This window comes from Ctenopharyngodon idella, chromosome 16, assembly GCF_019924925.1.
Source record: "Ctenopharyngodon idella isolate HZGC_01 chromosome 16, HZGC01, whole genome shotgun sequence".
NCBI classification, from domain to species: Eukaryota; Metazoa; Chordata; class Actinopteri; order Cypriniformes; family Xenocyprididae; genus Ctenopharyngodon; species Ctenopharyngodon idella.
This window is the reverse complement of record NC_067235.1, coordinates 9786673-9807276: the sequence shown is the minus strand read 5'-3', so window position 1 is coordinate 9807276 and position 20604 is coordinate 9786673. Positions and strand designations below refer to the sequence as shown.

The 20604-nt window shown below is 37.5% G+C and overlaps 1 protein-coding gene across 1 annotated transcript in view; it reads right to left on the bottom strand.

Annotated features, from left to right (window-relative positions):
* The window catches only part of trim71 (tripartite motif containing 71, E3 ubiquitin protein ligase), a 37312-nt gene extending 16979 nt beyond the window's left edge, over positions 1–20333 (bottom strand). The window contains exon 1 of the mRNA XM_051865697.1: positions 18254–20333. Coding sequence (XP_051721657.1) covers positions 18254–18970 — 717 coding nt within the window. The 5' untranslated portion in view covers positions 18971–20333. The remainder of the gene's footprint in view (positions 1–18253) is intronic.
* Positions 20334–20604: the final 271 nt, after the last annotated feature.

Genomic DNA, 20604 nt, shown 5'->3' with positions numbered 1-20604 from the left:
GCCTGTAGCCTGTGCTTTAGCTGTTTACATCATGATTTTGTCAAGGTTTTGAGGTATCTAATCGTTCAGACAGCTAGTCAATAAATGTCTCATAAAATCTCAAAATGGCACTTTCATTCAAGTATAGTTACAATAATCAACAGACTAGTTTAATTCTGCCACAAACTGAACATTTTATTTAAACAGTAAGAATCTATGCCATGACACACAACAAAGACTCTGAAGTCTTTCAAAAAAAAAAAAAAAAAAAAAAGATCTCCCCCAAAACAGCCCTGCTTTGGGTTTCCTGTGTTCCGACAGCCTGCTGATGGATTACTTGAAGTCTATTGTTCTGTCAATCATCTGACCCATTTGGGAGTCACTTAATTGTTGTTTTAAGATATTTTGACACCAGATAAACAGGACTTTCAATCAAAAGACAAACCTTATAATTAACTTTGAGACAGGAAAATAAATGAATAAAAACTAATAAATAAAAGTAACAAATAAATGAATAAAAAAATAATCTAAAACAATAAAAAATCTAAAATAAATATAATGTTTAATATAATGCATTGGTAAAACCAAAAGCTAATCGGATCCATTCAGGATATTTTTTCCTGAGATTAATAAATAAAAGCCAAAACCGTGTAACTGGCCTGAACTCCATCTCACCTAAACAAATTCTCCACCTTCCTTAGAGTCAAGCTCAGTGTCAAGTACAGTATTCCTTTTCAAACCCCACTAGACCGCCTTCCTGCAACCTAATGATTTTACCAAAGACCAGATCAAAAGCTAATTATATCTCACTTGGCTATACGGCTGCAGCAGCTGCATGTAAATCTAGAGTCGTGATTCCACTCGAGTTACCTGCTCGTAAAAAAAGCGGGTCCCCTCTCTGTGGACCAGATGCTACAACAGCGCTAGTGGGTACAGAGGTCACATGGAAGCATTTTTGGGAAGCAGCTTTTCGGAGTGACTGGAATTAGCAGGAAGCAACAGAGGGAGGAAACTTGCCACCAAGGATTCCCATGTTCCGATAGCTGTGTTCAGTTACCTCAAAAATCACAGTCACAATGTGTAGCACAACTATATTCGCAGCAGCTGGTGGATACAGCGACCTTGAATTAAGGCCCCGATATACTCACTGGGAAGTTCTTTTCGTTACTCTCTCTGCTGGAAGCAGCTTTTAGATGACTATGCAAATATGTGATGCATGCTTCCCTCTCACTGATGACAAAAACACAGCCTGACAGCAGTGAGAAAACAGCAGTTAAGAAAGCATGTAATCATAGTGATGTGGATATGTTGGACGAGCTCTGGAATTTTGCACTCCAGTCAAGCCATGTCACATTTATTTATATAGCACTTTACAGTATTAAACATGGAGAAAAAAAAAAAAAAAAAAAAAAAAAAACTGTCAGTGTCACTTTCAATTGAAATTACAACTTCAATTTCTACTATAAAGCAGCTATCCAGAGTGTTCATGTTTTACTTGCATCTGACCTCGACGGACTAAACAAAAAAATGAACCTGAGAAGATTTCCATGTCAGACAAGGTGGAGCCGCTATTATGTAACTAAACCTTCACAAAGAACCGCCCCCCCTTAGTTATTGTCGCTACGTCCGACAAGCCATGGCGCTCTCACGCCACACTTCATGTTCTCATACATTGAAAAATACATACTGACAGCGTGCCGACAGACAAGACAGAGATGGTTACTTTTGGTATGAAACAAAGTCAAATTGTTCATTTTTTAAAGAAATTCAAACAATACAGTTTTGTGCCTCTTTAATGTATTGTGACAGATCGCTGTAGCGCCTCAGATCAAGCGACACGTAAACCGATCATGTCTTCCTAGTTATCAAACTTTTCTAAACATCAGAATCAGAAGATATGTTGTTTCAATCACAGAAAGAAGTCAATACACCATTTTTCAAGTCCAAGTCCACCAAAGTTAATCTACTAACTCTCCTGTCTGGTTTGTTTATTGGATTCACCGTTATGATTGGTAAGATCGCCTGTCAATCAAACTCCTGGCGAAGGGTGAATTGATATGAACCAGTAGTTTGAAAGTGTTTATTTTGGAAAGCCATTTCAAACTCCCTAAAAGAACTCCAAACAAACTCTGTTTTGGCCTGATTTTGTTTGAAATAACTTCACACCAACTGTTAAGTCCAAAGTATACTTCCATTTTAATGCAAACGCTTAGTGTGGCATGGGACTTATTTTGCCTTATTTACTGATTATTTGCATCTTTATCAGGAAATTGTTGTCCCCAGTGATTTGGAAAACGGCATGAGGGAATGGGATTTTCATTGGCTATGTGGCTGACCCATTTTTAGATATACAGAATAACTTAACTTTGGCTGCTTCTTTATGCTAAAGCAGTCACTGTAAGGACCGATATATAAAATCTTTGACAACGTAAACATGCTTCTCCTGCATATGCATCGACATCTATTATCTCCCATACTGGACTCAACTTTCTTTCAATCTTCCCCACCCCCATCGACTCTCTCTCTCTCTCTGAGGATTAGGGCCTCTTGTTGTGCCTGTGGCATCCACCAGTTTTTCTTTAAAAACAGGTGTGGAAAGATAGAGTTTCCCCTCTCTGAGGTAAAAAAAGAAAAAAGCAAGTTAATTCCTCAGACACAGAAGTGTCCTGCTGAATGTAGTCCAATTTTGGAGCGTTATATATATATATATATATATATATATATATATATATATATATATATATATATATATATATATATATATATATATTTATTTATATATATATTATATATATATATATATATATATATATATATATATAAATAATAAACACATAATATACACAAAAAACAAAAAAACAAATTGTAAAATGAAATTATATATCTTATTTCTCAATAACTTTTTTTTTTTTTTTATTGAGGAACATAAGAATCAGGACCTTCTGAAATCGCAATATGTAAACAAATCGCTAAATAATAAAGTTTAACTACAAGAGTTTTCATAACCACAGCAGAAAACCCAGAGGAAACAACTTAATGGGGGGCCTTCAGAGATTATGTTGGATAATGGGGGGGCCTTCAGGTCAAAAAGGTTCACCACCAAATCTCCAGTTATGACAATCTAGTTCTTAGATATGGCTTAGGTCCCTCCTTCAGTGTAATTTGTCTCCATTTTATTGCACACCAGAAAAAAAATATTGAAAGTCAGAATCTCTTATGCAACAACACCACCGATTCATGATTCAAGTCCGTACCAAAAATGTTGCAAGATGAAAGTGTGTATGAATAGACTGAATAGTAGAGCTGTGCTCAGAATATCGATACAGCGATACATCGTCATGAACTCGTGACGATGCGCGTATCGATACAGCAGCTGCCGTATCGAGTCTGTCGTGCTTTTGAATGTAGCCAATAATCACGTGACGTCAATTGGCGTTAATTTAGCAACGCGAGCAGCAGAGCGAGACATTCAAAATGAATAAGAGGATTTTGCCACCGCCAACAAAAGTAAAATCAAAAATATGGGAGAATTTTGGGTTTTACGCTAAACCGGAGAGTCAGACATTAGACATAAGTCAGGCGATATGCAAGAACTGCAAAACAAAAGTTAAGTACTCCGGCAACACGACGAACCTCTCTCTGCATATGTCAAGACATCATCCAGACCAGCCAGCCCTGGTTGCAGCAGGTAAGGCCTAGTAGCACATATCGGTCATCCCAGAAGCAGCCAACGTTGCCTGATGCTTTCATCTCAAAACTCTTACCCACGTCTCAGCGATCTCAAAAGATTACAAATGCATTAATGCTCTTCATATGTCAGGATTTACGGCCATACAGCGTTGTCGAGAATAACGGCTTCAGACAATTGCTTCACGAGTGTGAGCCACGCTACACAATACCAACACGTCAGTTTTTAACAGAAACGGCAATTCCCCGGTTGTATGATGAAGTTAAGCGAGACGTTCTGCTGTCACTCTCTTCTGCACAGAGAGTTTCCATTTCCTGCGATGCTTGGACGAGAGCAACCCAATCGTATGTTACTGAAGATGTAATTGTTATGACTTTGTTTGGTGCACATTCCAACACTTAAGACCAAAGTTAAATTGTTACAGTTTTTGCTTTTTTTGCTTTTTGTTAGTGATACACAGCCCTACTGAATAGTGTTAATTTCGTTAAAATCTTTGATGAAAAATGTTCTTTCCATTATATATATATATATATATATATATATATATATATATATATATATGACAGCAATACAGAGCCTCTACGAGCTTTCATCACTGGGGTTGCCAGATGTCAAGAGTTTAAATCCCCCAATCAGAGCTTCTCTCTTAAAAAGATACATTTTCTGCCCGGTGTTTTACTTAAACTTTGCAATCTGGTAACAATGCGTTCACGCTCTCTCTACAATGTGGAAGCTCCGCCGATGATCCGAAAACACAAACAAGTAAACTGGAGTTTAGCAATCTCCATTTGAGATATTCTGCTTAAATGAAAATATCATTCAGTCAGTCTGCATGTTCTGTAACAAGCCGCTTGTGCCGTTTGCCGTGACTAAATCTGGAACCAAACCTGTGATTAACTGTAATAAATCCAAACATAGATCTCTACTATATTGTCTGCGATTGCGGTTGCTGAATAAATGCACTTACGCAACCTCTCTGAGACAAAAAGTCTGTTTTTGCTGTTGTTTTAATAGGAAAACATTAATGTACTTTGGAATTATTGGAATTACTATTAAGAATTTCACAGTTTTAATTTAAGAGAAGTTTAACCAGTTTAACCAGTTGTCATAATGTAGAGTCTCTTAATTAATATTATAAATAGCCGATAATAATTCAGGAAACTAGATGAAGTAAATTAAACCATGCACATGAGTTGACGTTCTCTTGATTTGTGTTCATAGGTGAAAGTGCAATAATTCTGATGAAATGTAAAAATAAATCTCTCAAATGACAACAATAGTTGTGGTTATAATTGAGCAAAATAATCTTGATTATCAATTTAACCATTATGCAACATGACAAAAGTTTTCATCGACTGAAACTAGACTAAAATGCTCAGACATTTAGTCAAAAAACTTGACTAAACAAAAACAGGACAAGGCTGACTAAATATAATAAACACTAAAAGATACCTGAAAGGTATTTGACACAAAACTAAGACAAAATTAACACTAGTGCTGAAGACTAATACTTATGATTATGTGTTTGTTCAAATCCCTAACTGTACATATGAGCAATAGTAATCATGATGCACACCTTAGAAATTACAAAAAGAAACAGTTGCAAAATGCATGAAGATCCCAAAGGCGATCTGAACAGATTCGCAATGCCTTGTCCACATTGAGACACATGTGGGTTCACTTTAGCTTTATGGCATTACAGAAAACGAGTCTGATTTTTTTTTTTTTTTTTTAATAAAGTGATGCCACATTATGCAGTATAATAAAAGACATTTATTGGGGTGTATCTCAATACTTGATGTTTCACAAAATAAAAACACTATGTATCAGATCATGGTCCAAGTAACATCTTAAAGTGATTTACACCCTCATGACAGACAGTTATTCGGTTGCAAAAAGGTCTGCAAGCAACTAAATCAAACTTTCCTTAGTTCTTCACCATTACAAAGTCCAGCTGGACTAGAGGGATGTTTACCCATGGTGGACCTGTTTGACAGAACAGCTCCCATCATACCAAAAGATACTAAAAAGTAAAAGCAGATGCATGTGAAAATATCAATTTCAAGATTTCAAATTATAACCACGTTTCCCATCTAAATATTTTTATTTTAATTATCTACAGAAACATTAAATCTAGAATGACAGGCGTTGGAAGGTTTAAAGTCAAGGGTAAAGGGCAAAGCTTTGTTTAAAGACCACAGAGGACCACACTAATTTAACCACTATGAAGTAACAGTCAGGCAAACTTAAACTGCCCTCTGCTTCCTAATCTTTTTTTCTGGGAAGTCACACATCCCCTTTGAGGTTCTCTCTCTTCCCAAAACACACATGGACAAAATCCTCTCTCTCCACACAGAACCACATGGCCCTCCACCCTTCTTCCCGCTGTGGGAGGTGTCTGCCCATTTAAATGACCTTATTGGCTGCTCAAGAGGGGCAAAAACAAAATCAGCTGGGCCTCTGGCACATTGGATTCCGGAGTGCACGTGTGCGAGTGTTTTAGTGAAGCGTGAATGAGTTTGTACAGACATACCGTGCAGGTGGCTGAGGTTTGGTCTGGTTTCACTAAATGAAGAGATTTATTTCCTTTGCACTTTTAATTGCCCAACTAAGAGAGGCTGGTACAACAGTATATGATATTAGCTTTGACTGGGTCAACAGTTAAGCTTAGCTAACACGTAACCTCACATATAAACTAAATAATGGAAGCATAGTATCAGGAATAGTGGTTGCGCTACAATGGAATTGCAATTGGATTATATCAATGAGATCATCTTTGAGTGACAGGCCTCAATCCTTCGTTGATGTTGGCCTTTCTACTTGTTTAGGTTTTAAGAGTGAAAGCATTAAACTGCAAATAACTTTGCTAGAAGCTGATCTCCAAAACAAAACTGATCTGAATAGTGGGTCTCATTCACTAAGAATGCATACGAACAGACAGTCTGTATAAAAGGCGTGTATTGTGTTTGAACTGGTTTTGAGGATGTCTTAGGTTCATGATGCTGTCCGTTCCGGTCACGTTTGTCAGCTCAGTGACAAAACTGTCAAGTCACATCCTGCTCCTCTCCAGCCGGTGTTGCTGCCAGATGGACCATGGCAGAAAGCGGCTGAGGATATAGTCGGGCCATTTGACACTGCAGCATCCGACTGCAGGTTTGCTGTAACATTAACTGAATATTACAGCAAATGGCCTGAGGTCTTTACTCACACTGTCACTACGGATTCTGTGGTTTCGTTTCTTTCATCAGTCTTCAGCCGGCATGGAACTCCATTGAGTATTGTTACTGATAATGGTGTTTACGTCAGCTGCTTTCGCTGCTTTTTTGGAAGGAATATTCATCACCATTGTTCCTCTACTAACCGGCAGCTAATGGTGCTATAGAGAGGTTCAACCGTGTGCTCAAACACACTGTCCAAATGGCCATCTAGCAACATCAGCCATGGAAACCTGTGGTAACTGATATCTTGCAGGTGTACCGTGCCATTCCACAGTGTTGCCAATTTAGCGATTTTGTCACTAGATTCAGTGATATCCCCGTGCCTTTTTTTGACTTTTTTCAAAAGTTTAGAGACAAATCTAGCAACTTCTTGGACAAACCTTATCTAGATTCTTATTTTGCCCACTGATCTATATTCATATTTATATAGATCAATGAATTTGCCATTATGATGTCATCTAGTGACATTTAGCTACTAGTTTTAGCTACTTTCAATTGAAAGCAGTTGGCAACACTGCCACTCCACATGCTGCAACTGGTACTTCACCCTTTCAGCTCCTCTATGGCAGGCAAGGAGGTATATTTTGCCATCTGCTCCTGTGCATCTGCCAAATGACATGACACTTCGCCCCAATGATTACGTGGCTGCAACACAAAATTAAAAAGTTCACCGATGCCAAGAGGGGTGCTCGCAGTCCTTGTTTTCAGGAGGGGGATAAAGTGAGGGTGCAGAACCCCTTGCATGTTCCTAAGGAACATAGAAAGCTTACCGATCCTTTCATGGTTGCTAAAAGACTGGGGGTGGGTACATACATGGGTTCTTAGGGTGTACTCACACTAGGCGATCTGAACCGTGCCAGAGCACGTTTGACCACTAAAGCCTGGTTCATTTGATTAGTGTGATTGCTCCGTACCATGCCCGGGCGCGGTTTGCTTAACCGTCCCTGGCCCGCTTGGAGGAGGTGGGCCAGAGCACAGTTCAGTTGGGCTCGGGCCTGGTACGCATGTAGTGTGAGCACTAACCATGCCAGAGAACGAAACAGCTACTACTTTTGTGTGTGTTACTGTCATTATTACGATAGCAAACATCTTTATTACTACTTGGATAGTACACTTTTCAATTAATTTGAGTATTTGGGTTTATACCAGGTCTGGTTCTCACCTTACTGATGAACACACTGTAAAATCGAACAGTGAAATTAAATGAAATGAGTTTGTTTCACTCAAATAATAATGAAAGTTCATTGTACTTAATAGAAAAAAAAGTTGTGTGAACTCAAAATTTGATTGTAGTAAGCTGAACTTAATATGATTGAGTTGTAGCAGATTTCTAATTCCCAACATGCTTTGCGATATACTGTATAAAGGAAAATATATGTTGAAAATAAGTGTTATTTTGTGTGTTTTTGCACAAGATTAACATACGGAGACACAAGTTAGTGTTTAATGTTGTGTTGGGATTTACAGGGGGTTCTGTTCTGTTAGTTTTGTAGGGTTACCATTGTGGTGAAGAGTAGAGCCTGTGGTTAGGTTGAGGATAGGCTCCAAAACTTTTAAGACCACATATACTGTATGTTGTTTGATTATATACATGCAAGTATAAAATGACAGTCTCTTTGATAGTTATAATAGTATGTGTCATTTGCTATCTAACATTTAACCAAGATCTGAATGTGAGGTTTATGTAAATAAACTGTATGTAATTAACATTATGATGAGTGGGGTGAGGCTGAGAACTGTGAGAGCGAAGGGATGCTGGTGACGTGATTGTTAATGAGAGACACCTGGGCACCACACTGGCCCTTCTCTTCCACGGCTCTTGGCCCTGCCCCACTTGTCACAAAAATTTTAAGTTCTACCAACTTAAAAAAAAAAAAAAATAATAATAATAATAATAATAATAATAATAATGAGTTAGTTTACTTTATTTTGAGGTAATAAGTTTCTTCAAATGTTTTGAGTATTCTGAAATTGAGTTTTACAGTGCAAGAATTGTAGTTTGCGAGTAAAGCTGCAAATTCCTCCATTAACGTCAGCTGCCTTTGTAATAATCCTCTGATACATGCAAGTGAAAATCGCTGTGCGGCATAAATTATAAATTTATTAGGCAGCATCTTAGCATAAGTGTTTTTCTTGTTTTCTTCCATACAAAAAGTTGCATTGTATATGACATAAGCGTGTTCCGGCCCGGAACATTAAGTGCAATGTGAGTGCAGGCCAGCGGGGGCAGGGGGTCAATCGCGCACAGGCTCAGTTCAAGGCAAGCGTGCCTAGTGTGAGTACACCCTTAGTGATGGAAAAACATGGAATGCTTCCAATCTCACAGCATTTTCATGCACAACTCCGGCTGAGAACACTGCTCACATACTTATACCACTAGACTTAAAACTGATGTTCAGAAGCATAGTTGGTTAAATGAGTATGTGACTTAGATCTGATGTGCTGTTCTGGATCTGATGTGTGGATGTTAGGGCTGGGTATTGACACAATTTTCATGATTCGATTCGATTTCTATTCACATGCTTGCAATTGGATTAGATTATGATTTCTATACGATATCGATTGTTTTGGATGTAGTATATCAGTCACAGTACATGGCAAATTTTCTAGAGCAAAAAAAATCTCTCAACTAATGCTATAAACTACACATGGGAGTCAGTTGCTACTATACTATAATATTGAAGGTTAAAATTAACTTATTTATATACAAACACTTAAATTACACTCAATTATGTTTTTTTTTTAAAGGGGTCATGACATGAAAAATCAAATTTTCCTTCAGCTTTTGACATATAAGACGTCATCATACTATAAGAATATCCTGTAAGTTTTAGAGCTGAAAACTTTGTTAGTCCAATAAAAGCTTTAATTGACACCAGACCCAGAAAATGACAGGATTTACAAAGTGGGGATTTATGACGTCAAAGGGCAGCAAGCACCTCCTCTTCAGAACAAGATCAACGCCTACTTCATCCCTGCCTGTATAGCCCCGCCCACCGAATCACGCATAAGTAACATATGTGGTGCTAAACCAGATCGAGCTACCAAGCAATAAACATGCCATTGAGGATTACAAAATATTGTGCAGTGCCTGGACTCGACAGTAATGCAACAACATGTAAGTAACTGCGTTAATTCTAATGCCTGATCTGATATGTAATGATTCACGTACCGTCAGATGTTCTTTGTCTGTGTTGTCAGTAAATCAGACCAGTGACTAAACGTCAAATTGCGTTGTTTCTCTTAGGATGAAAATAATCTGTTATTTAACGGTGATCAAATTATATAAAGAAAGCTCAAAGAAAGCCCCCTTTGTAATTGTTGGAGCAGCGCATGCTGAAGCTGTCAAACAGCGAGTTTATCAGTGACTGACGCGCAAAACTCCCGTTTTATTCAACGAATCTTTTAGTTATATCGCGTTTGCACTGTTAGTGAAGATGAAAGCATTTGTTAGTGTACAGAAATTGAGTTGCAATGACGAGATCACTGCGTTCATGCGCTCAACATTGTCTGTGATTGGCTACAATGTACATCTCTGCAACCTTTCATGCCACGATCTAAATATAATGCAACACTTTTCAAGATTAGTTAACCTTAGAGATGTAATAGTAAAAACGCGCTAAAAATGAGTGTAATACTTGGATATTTAGATATGCAAAGATGTTTTACACTGAAGTCTCACAGCAGACACGCCCCTTAAAACGGAGCGTTCAAACCAGAGGCTAAAATCAGGGTAGAAAAAAATGCCTTTTATTCATGAATTATGACAATTTTGGATGTAAAAAGCATACTAACATTATAAGTGCACCCCAGGAAACATTATAAAACAATAAACCAACGCAGTTCATGACCCCTTTAATAATAAAGTTTAGAATTACATAATCATCTCTACTCCAATTTGTTTTGGGTTTTTTTGTTTGTTTGGTTTTTTTTTTAAATATACACATTTAAATCGTGGCTGTCATAACTGATTTATTCAATCATGCATTAAATATTGCAGAACATTATAATGAACATGTAACGGTGCATAGCTATATTTATCAGAATTTTTCATTTTTCTAGCTGACTAATGAGTTTATGGTCACTGAATGTGTTTTTCTGAGGTAAATGTGACATTACGTGACATTGTTTATAAGCTGTTTTATTGACGTCTTTCCGAGGTTGAAACACTGATTGAGCTATTACACGAGACATGATACGGATTTCGGTAAGTTGTACTGTATATTTTAACATGCCTTCAGATGTTTAGTCATGTTTATTTCGCGCTGTAACTAGTATTAATGCGGAGGAGAGGATGTTCACATGCACTCCGTGCTGCCGCTTCTCTTTAACTGAGGCGCTACAGCGATCTCTCACATCACATTAAACGGCGCCAAAACGGTACTTATTTTTTGAATCTCATAAGATGGATGTCATTTGAAGTCTGAGACTTTGCTTCATATCAAAAGTAACAAAGCACAAAGATTATTGCGATTTATTGGATGGGAGGCGCGCTAAATGTTCTGTTCATTCATCAACTGAAAACAGACAAGACTAATCGATTCTTGGGATTTAAGAATCGATATCGGTTCGTAAAAATGAGAATCGATTAAAATCGAGAAATCGATATTGTTTACCCAGCCCTAGTGGATGTGTTTGCATTGTCGATGTAACGCTGATGCTCTTTAAACTTGTGTAAAATCAATATCACATTTGCACTCCTGCTATTCACGACAAAAACATCACTCATGTGATATTGCTTGACTATATCATGATATAAATATGAGACAAAAACTCATACAGGGGCATTTTTGCCCTGATATCTTGAATTGTAGGGGCATTATAACTGCATTCTATAGGCTACATTACACAGTGAGTTGTTGCGCTGCTTCATGTTCGTCACCAATCAACTTTATGAAATGTAAGATGAACTATGTAGGTCTGGGGCGGGACGAATGTGTTAAATGCGTTAATTTTAACACGTTATTTTTTCCCATAACTAATCAAATTATGTGTTGATTGAACAGCCCTAGTTTTTATACATATATATAATGTATGTTCTCCCTATGGCAGTATGCTGACCATTAGATATGAAGTTAGTTCTGTACCCACAAAGAAAAAAAAAAAAAAAAAGCCTCTAAACCCATCACTCTCTCAAAAAATAGTCTGCATACCATAACAGGCTTCTTTGATGAGCTGCCAGAGGTTTCTTTTATAAAATTATGAAAGTGCTTCCATGTGGCATTGCTGTATGTATTCTATAGAAATGGGGAGAAGAAACTCTGCCTAACTGCCTAACCCCTAAAGCTCATGCAAGCACACACACATATCAAAGCAGACCTACTTTCCACATACGCCAGTAGAAATGTCAGAGGTGAAGGGTGAACAGCTGTAATGATGAAGTCAGACTTGGACAGGGCTTGAATTGCTTGCATTGGAATACACCACTGTCCACTGCCACACGCTACTGTATTTCAGGATGGCATTTTCAGCATCTCCACGAATGAAGCAGTAAATTCAGTGAGCTCACATACAGGCTAATATCACCTCAGGCTCATAAAATTCATCTGCTGCCCAATGGATGGACTGGCCATGACACCAAAAGGTCTGTTTGTTGTCTCAATGTGACAAATGGCCTGCAACATAACTCTTAATAAAAATCTTGCTGTTTGAGCCTCGAAATAAAACAACTGAAGTCTAGACAGAGAAGTGGGACGTCTGGTAAAATTTGCTGTGGAGTGTTTTGACTGGTGGAATTACTAAAAGTTTCCACTGTGGGTCCTACTGAGTGCACTCCCTTTCTCCATCCTGACTGGCTACATCTGTCTTTCTTCCTCTAACAGCATTAAATGTTCAGACATATGTTGCTCTTTCACTGCATCCTGCTTTACAGCTCTGGGCAGAGCCTCTGGCCAGACACTTTTAAAATGCTTTCAAGAAAGGCTTGGGGGAGGATGGAACATAGTAAACCATGTTAAAACCATGTGTGAAGCTCTTTCTCTTAAAGATGCTTTTTATAAAACTGGACAGACTAGTGTGTTTTTGACTACAAATGGGGAAATATTTAGAGGAAGTCTTATAGATGGCTAGACATTGTATCAGTGAGGGATCTACTGCATAATGTGCTGACAAGTTCACATTCCTCTTAAATGTTGCCTCAATAGGAGAAAAAACCCATTCTCCAAACTCTTAACCCCTGAAAGACTCTCTTGCATATGGCTTGCATCTTGGTTCCTGAGAGTTCAGGTTGTGGACCACCAGATTCCATAGCCAAGCACTGAGATGAGTTCAACTGAAAATGGTTAAAACAAAGAGTCACAAGGTAATGTTCCTGAGACAGGAATTAAACACTCAATGTGTTCTACATCAGTGCAACAAAACATTGATGGGTTACTTATGGTCCTTTCTGGATCACAGTTTAATTTGGTCAAATTTACAGCTGAGAGACTGTCATAATTTTGTAAAAACTGATAAATTGGTCATTTTTCCATTGCCAAAAAAATATTTTTTTACCATCCACTTTAAAAACAATTGTGCTGCTTAAACCATTAAACACATTTCCTTTATGAATAGAAAGGAAACAGAAATTTGTACTGTCACTTTACAGAAACTTTACTGTCAATTATGATCAATTTAATGCATTCTTGCTGAATAAAAGTATTAATAAAAAAAATCTTACTGACCTCAAACACTTGAACAGTAGTGTATAGCAAATAGCAGCAAAGAAAAATGTTGAAGTGTGTTGCTCAGCTCAAGAGTCAAGTTAGTTTTACACAGGTTTTTATATATATATATATATATATATATATATATATATATATATATATATATATATATATATATATATATATATATATATATATATATAAAAATTTTTTTTTTTTTTTTTTTTTTTTTATATTTCCTCATCAATCAGCTCTCAGCATGGGCCAAAAGATCACATATTGTGGAAACATGGATGATGCCCAGCCAATCAATCCTTCCATCCTTAGCTCCAGTAACTCAGTGTTGGGAACTAAACTAAAGGCAAAGGAATCTGCATTCATGTCACAAAAATGATGGATAGTTCACATAAGAGAGCAGGGAAGGGGTTGGTCTCTATGGTACTTCATTGACCCAAGTAATCCCACATAGAATCCATTTTGGCTGTTTGGGATGACCCCTAACCTACAGCCTTAAGCAAAAGAAGACAACAAGCTTTTAGATATTATGCTTTCCCATGCTTCACCACTAACAAAGAGCAGGCAGTCAACATATGGCACAGACTAAGTACTATTCCGAACATCCTATGATTTAAAGTTAGCATGTCATGCTCAACTGAATTCAATTCTTCAAGCCTCAATTTTCATTATGACACCACGAAAATGTCAAACAAAAAGCATCAGTACTTCAGCACCCAGTTCACACAAAAATAAAGTTTCATTACCCAAATGACAAGCGACTTCTTTCAAATGCTTTCACACCAGCGGCACCACTCAAGATCTATCGGTGACACCTAAGTACAACTCTGGACGGTGTTCAAAACCCCTCCACTCACATAGCTTTCCAATGATTTACATTAACAACAATTTGACTTACTGACATACTGACTTCATCCTAGGCTAACAGATTGTGTATAGTGCGTTTTTCAGTAATAAGTGTTTTTTGTGGAATGAATAGTCTACGCTTTCTATGAAAAATAATACAGATAAGATCACACTTTCTCTTTGTTGTTTTTCTCACCTAAACACCTAAAATCCAACTCACTTTGTTCATTCTTGAAGTGAACTTTTGCCTGTATAATAGTGAGTAGATTTTAGATGGCCACCTTAAATGAGATCTCATGTTCAGAACCTATACAATGTCAGAGGAGTGGTGCGATGCTTCTTGTCCGATGTGCGACTAGATCCCTATGAGACAAGGTTTTTTTTTTTTTTAAATGGATGTCAATGAGAAGAGGCTCCAATACGCTGAATTCTGTACGCTGACTTTGAGGAAACAGCTGATCACTTTATGAAATGACAGTCTATCCACCAATGTGTGTGCCACTAAACATTCACTCTTGAGTGAGCTATATTCAGAAATTACAATGAAATAAATGTTTTTATAAGAGAAGCCACAAGAAATAGTTTTTATAACCATTTCATTTTACATGGTATCCGCAAATAACGATTGACTGTTGAAAAATTGAAAGTCTTTCAATCATTCAGATTTAATAATACAAATATTTAAATCTAAGCAGCAATTTTGATGGTTTACTTCTAATATTCTTGTTTTGGCTAGTTGAAGTTCTGTATAGCCAGTAATTTATGGCTGGTGGGTGAAAAAGTTAATCTAAACCCTGAAAAGAACTGTAACTGGCATTTAATTATTGAGTCATAGTTTTCAATGAAAAATAATATCAACAAAATACAAAAATTAAAAATATGTTCTTACAATTTACGTATTTTGTTCATTTTTGCTACTTAGTTTTTATCTGATTGAGATGAATGGGATATGCTGACAGCTTTCTCCAGATATATTAGACCTTGTTGATGTAAACAGTCATTTATGTCTTAAGTGAATGTAAACAAAGAAGAAAAGACGTGAAAAATATTGCATCAGGGCATTAGGCTTGCAGTGTAAATGCATCCTAATAGACCAGTCTTTTACGCAACAAAAGGAGTCGATAGTGCAAACTGTGGACAGTGCATGAATAATGCAAAGGCAATTACTTTCAAACAAAGAGATGGACACCATTAGTCCTTCAATTAATTAAAGAGGAGAACATGAGGATTTTAGGTCAGGTTTCAGTATATTCAGGTTTATGAGCGCAAAATGTTTCACATCTGCAGACTTGCGATTCAAAAATAATAAGCCTTCTTATTTCATTGTTTAAATGGGTCTAAGTAAAGGAGCAGATGTCATTATGGCTGAAAGCGCTGTTTAATGTAAAACCTAAATCGCTTTAGGAGGAGGATGGTGTTGGTTGTTACTCACCAGCCCCATGCGCTTACACACACTACTGTTTGACCTTTCACCAGGAGGATTTCTTCACCTCTAACACACACACACACACACACACACACACAGGAATGTAAAAAGCATCTAATGGCCAGGTCAGTTCATACAACCAAACCAACCAGACAGAGATGTAGACAATGATTAAGAATCCCACTGGTCTCCCAGGTGGCTACTGGGAACTGATGTCATAGCATTCCACAGTCACAGCCTCAGAGCAGGAGCTTCCCGTTTCCCCCTTACTGAAGGTTTAACTCCACTCTCTATAGAAATAATTTCATATTTATTCACTATACACACAAACACACACACTTATTAATTCCTCTTTCATAAACACAGCACATATGCATCTATGAAGCCAACAACATGACGCATAAATCTATAGCTAAATCCCAATTTTGCAATTTAATAATTTAGGGAGAAAATATTGCTGGAAAATATGGCCTTGTCCAGCAACATCACTTCATGCTCAGTAGGCTACAGATATGCCACTAAATTATGTCATGTTATTAATCATAAGTTAGGCACTAAATCACAGTTAATTTGTTCATAATGTCAGAGGAACATGCATAAGCCATGCTGTTTACGACAGTGGCTGTGAAAAACATAAGGGCTCAGCGAAACCAGAGTCCTGCTGTGCGGATGCGGATATGAAGGCTGATGGACGGAGTGGTGTGTTTCTGGCTGGTCCAGTGCAGTGCATTGTGGACTATATGTGAGGTAAACAGGATGAGCGCTCACAGCTGATGCCACTAGCATACAGACATTAACATGCCCACATGGAGAAAATATAGAAATGTGTGACAAATTTTTGTAGGCTTATTTTACAGACAAACAAAAGAGAATGATCTATCATTTGAGACCATTTAGATCAGAAAATAACTTTGCATTAATAAATATAAAAGCGTATTACTCATTTAAATTAATCATTTAAATTCATGATTATGTTTTATTACAGAAAAATTATATATAAAAACATTGTTAAATTATATATGCATGCTATCACTAAACACCTTCACTGAAAACGCCTGTATTAAAGAATATTAACTAAACACCTGTGGAAAACCTATTTTAAATTATTTCTGAATTCAAATGAGTATTTTCTCATTGAATTATTGTTGACAACACTAGAACTCTACTAGCTAAACAATCAGGCTTCTCTATGCCTGTGTGAAGTACAGTGCAAAGGCCACAGGTAAAAACACAGTGAGAATTTATATATGCCTGTGACGTTCATGCTGCACTGGGCAACAACACTGCTCTAACAGAGAACAGCATGTCCCAGATAAAGACAGGAGAATAAAAACACCTATGAAACAGCAGTGAGAGCTCTCACATCAATCTAGAAAACATGTGGACGCCTGAAGCTATACTATACTCAGCTGCTCTCCATATAGCTTTGGAATCCATAACACTGGTAAGAAATATATAGTGCTGTGACTTCTAGAAAGCATCATGACAGGGAGATCAAACTCTGAAAGTCTAAGACAGACATGAAAAGGGCCTGTTATTTAAAACCCTCAAGCAGATGCATGGTCGGGAATTCTTGAAATAACAAGCAATTTTTTAAAACAGATATGAACCATTTGAATTGATACATAAGTGGAGATGATCAGTTTTTGAAGTGATATTCACAATTGTGGACTCGTGGTTTGCATAAATAAAGTTAATTATAAGTAACTTACAGCTAATCAGTCAAGTTAGAAATACACATTTTATGCTAAACACCCAAAACAACCCAAGACATACATTTGAGACCCTTTAGCTCAGAAAATAACTGCATAAATAAATGTAACATCATAAATTAATCTTTTAAATAATTTGAATTCATAATGATTGTTTTTATTATTGTAATCTCATTACATATAGAAAAAAAGCTGAGATTACACCCAAAAATAATATATTTTAATATATTTTTAATATATATATATATATATATATTAAAAATATATATAACATATATAATATATATATAACTTAAAGCTGATTTAAATTCAACTAATTTCTGCATACTGGAAAACGATAACATGCTTAGAAAATGTTAAAATTTGGCTGATCTATATAATCTCTATTTTCAGCATGAAATTTTAGCATCAAGCTCCACAAATCAGGCTTGTAACTACCAAAGAAATTTTAGATGACATATCCCCCAGATTAGTGGTCAACCAACATAGTTTTTTTTTTTAATGGTTCACTTAAAATTATTACATATGGTCCCCTAAATCTTGAATAAATCCTTGACCACAAAGCTGTGTATCAATGACAACCTTTTTTGTAGTTTTGACTTTTATTAATTTAGCAGATTAGCATTTTATCCAAAGAACTTACTACAGTTGCAGTGAATGTGTGTAAACATCAGTGATGGTTCTTAGTCCAACACTTATAAAGAATCAATGCAGATCAAACTCACCGCGTTATCATGTTGCTGGCAGAATTCCATCCTCTCCTGGAAAACATTCAGCATGGAGAAGCTGTTATGGAAGGACTGGGAGATGTTGACCGGGGTGTTGGAGTTGTTGGTGCGGTTGGCCAGGTGAAAGCTCTCCAGCAGCCCTTCGATGAAGTGGTCTTTGGTGAGTCGGACCCTCTGGTGGGCCCGCACGCAGTTGTCGCACAGGTACTCCTGGCAGTCCAGGCAGTGGGAGGTAGCGGGGTTGCCCTCGTCACACGAGCTGCACTGAGGGTCTGAGAGCTGCTGGGGTCTCAGAAGACCACCGTGATGGACCACCGATGAAGACCGACCGTTCTTGCCCTGTTCCTCAGCAGAGACCACCACATCCAGCAGGTTGCTGAAGAGAAAGTTGGAGGAGGGCAGCGAGTCCACGCCTGATTCCGACAAAGACACTTTTTGGTCGCATGTGGGGCATCTGAGCTTCAGAGGGTCACCGGGGCTCCGGTGGCCCTCCAGGCACTGCCTGCAGAAGGCGTGCAGACAGGGCAGGACGTGCAGTCTCCTGGTGGATGAGGTAGATGAGTTGGAGGTCTGGGAGGACGAGGAGGAGGTAGATGAATTGGAGGAGATCGGAGCAGAGCAGCCGCACAGCTCCTTGCACAGCGGACATGTTTGCAGGTCGGAGTCTGGGAAAGACGCCATTTGCGCAGAGGACCAAAGAATAACTTCACACATAAAGACGGGTTAAGACACACGAAGGCTGCCGAAATGGTTCCCTGATCAATTCAAGCAAGTAATGCAGATCATAGACTGGACATGCTGTACTGTGCGCTACATTCAACGACACTTGATATTTGCATTCCCGTTTAATAAGTTTAGATTGAATTGAGCTCTCTGGTTTTGTTGTCACCGATATTAATTCGCAGAACAAACTCTATACGCAACTTCTCGAGTGCACTTTAACCATTTGGAAAGCAAGTGTCATTTTGAGGCCTTATAATCCCTCGTTGTGGGGCATTAACATTGTTGCGAAACATGAAATCCGCTGCGAGGTCCCTGCTCCGATCCTCCCCCACCGCCGCATGACGAGAGGGGCCAAACAGGCTCGATACAGTGTCAGTTTTTTCCGTTCCAAACACAAATATGTCCGTTTTCCATGAACGCGCTTTAGTCTACCATCTGCGCGTCATTATTCTCAATTCGCGCTTGCGCGAGCCGCAATTAAATAATTCAAAGTATGTCCCATGTAGCTCGTTAGCAGCACGCAGCGCCCCTCAAGATCCTGTTACTGTGATGAGGCTGAAAAAGCCCCTTTAACTTCTCTCAGTCCGCTTACAGTAACAGTTTGACGAGGGGAATAAAGTAACCATTCAACGTTTCGTTTCCACTCGTTCCTGAGGTTTCAACTTCCCATATTCGTCTCGCGTTTACAGCGCAAAACAAACGCTCTCCCCGCGTGCCGCTTCAATCCGCATTCATTTTCATTGGGAATGACGCTCGCGCGTACGGCAAATCTACAGCGCGTGACCATCAAGAGAACGCGTCCATACTAAAGAAGCCTAGATCGCACTTCCGCCTGAAAACACTCTGGAGGGGCGGGGTTTATGTTGCGAGGGGGCGGGGTTGGCATGGTATTGACTAATAAAATAGTATATATTCAGTGACCAAAAAAAATAGATTTTTTTTAATAGGCAGCAGAATACCTGGTGCTCAAGAAGACACATTATAAGATCTTATTTAGGATTTATCCTGTAGTGTTTTTTGTTTATTTGTTTTTTTTACAGAAGAGATTTTGTTTTTTGTTTTTGTACATGGATCTTTGCGTCTTTTGCTGTAAGTTTATGTATCTGCGCATGCGGAAAAACGCAGACCCCCTTTCAGTTAACAACAGAAAGACCAAAAAAAAAGACCAAAACTTTTTTTTTTTCTGCTATAGTTGTCAAGGCCACATATTTAATTTTAATTTAGTTTAACGATATGGGCTACTAAAAAAATTGGTAAAAAATAATTGAAATCTTTAGATACATATTATTAAAAAAGGCAACCAGTAAAAATGACAATAAAATACTAACACTAGTAATAAAAAATAATTAACATAACAACTGATTTAAAATATTAATAAAAACTATAGTCTAATAGTTTCTCAATGATACTAAAAAATGATTGATCTGAAGGCTAGATTAAATTTTATTTTATTTTATTATTTTCCATATTTCATATATATATATGTATGTATGTGTGTATGTATGTGTATATATATATATATATGTATGTATGTATGTGTGTATGTATGTGTATATATATATATATATATATATATATATATATATATATATATATATGTATGTATGTATGTATGTGTGTATGTA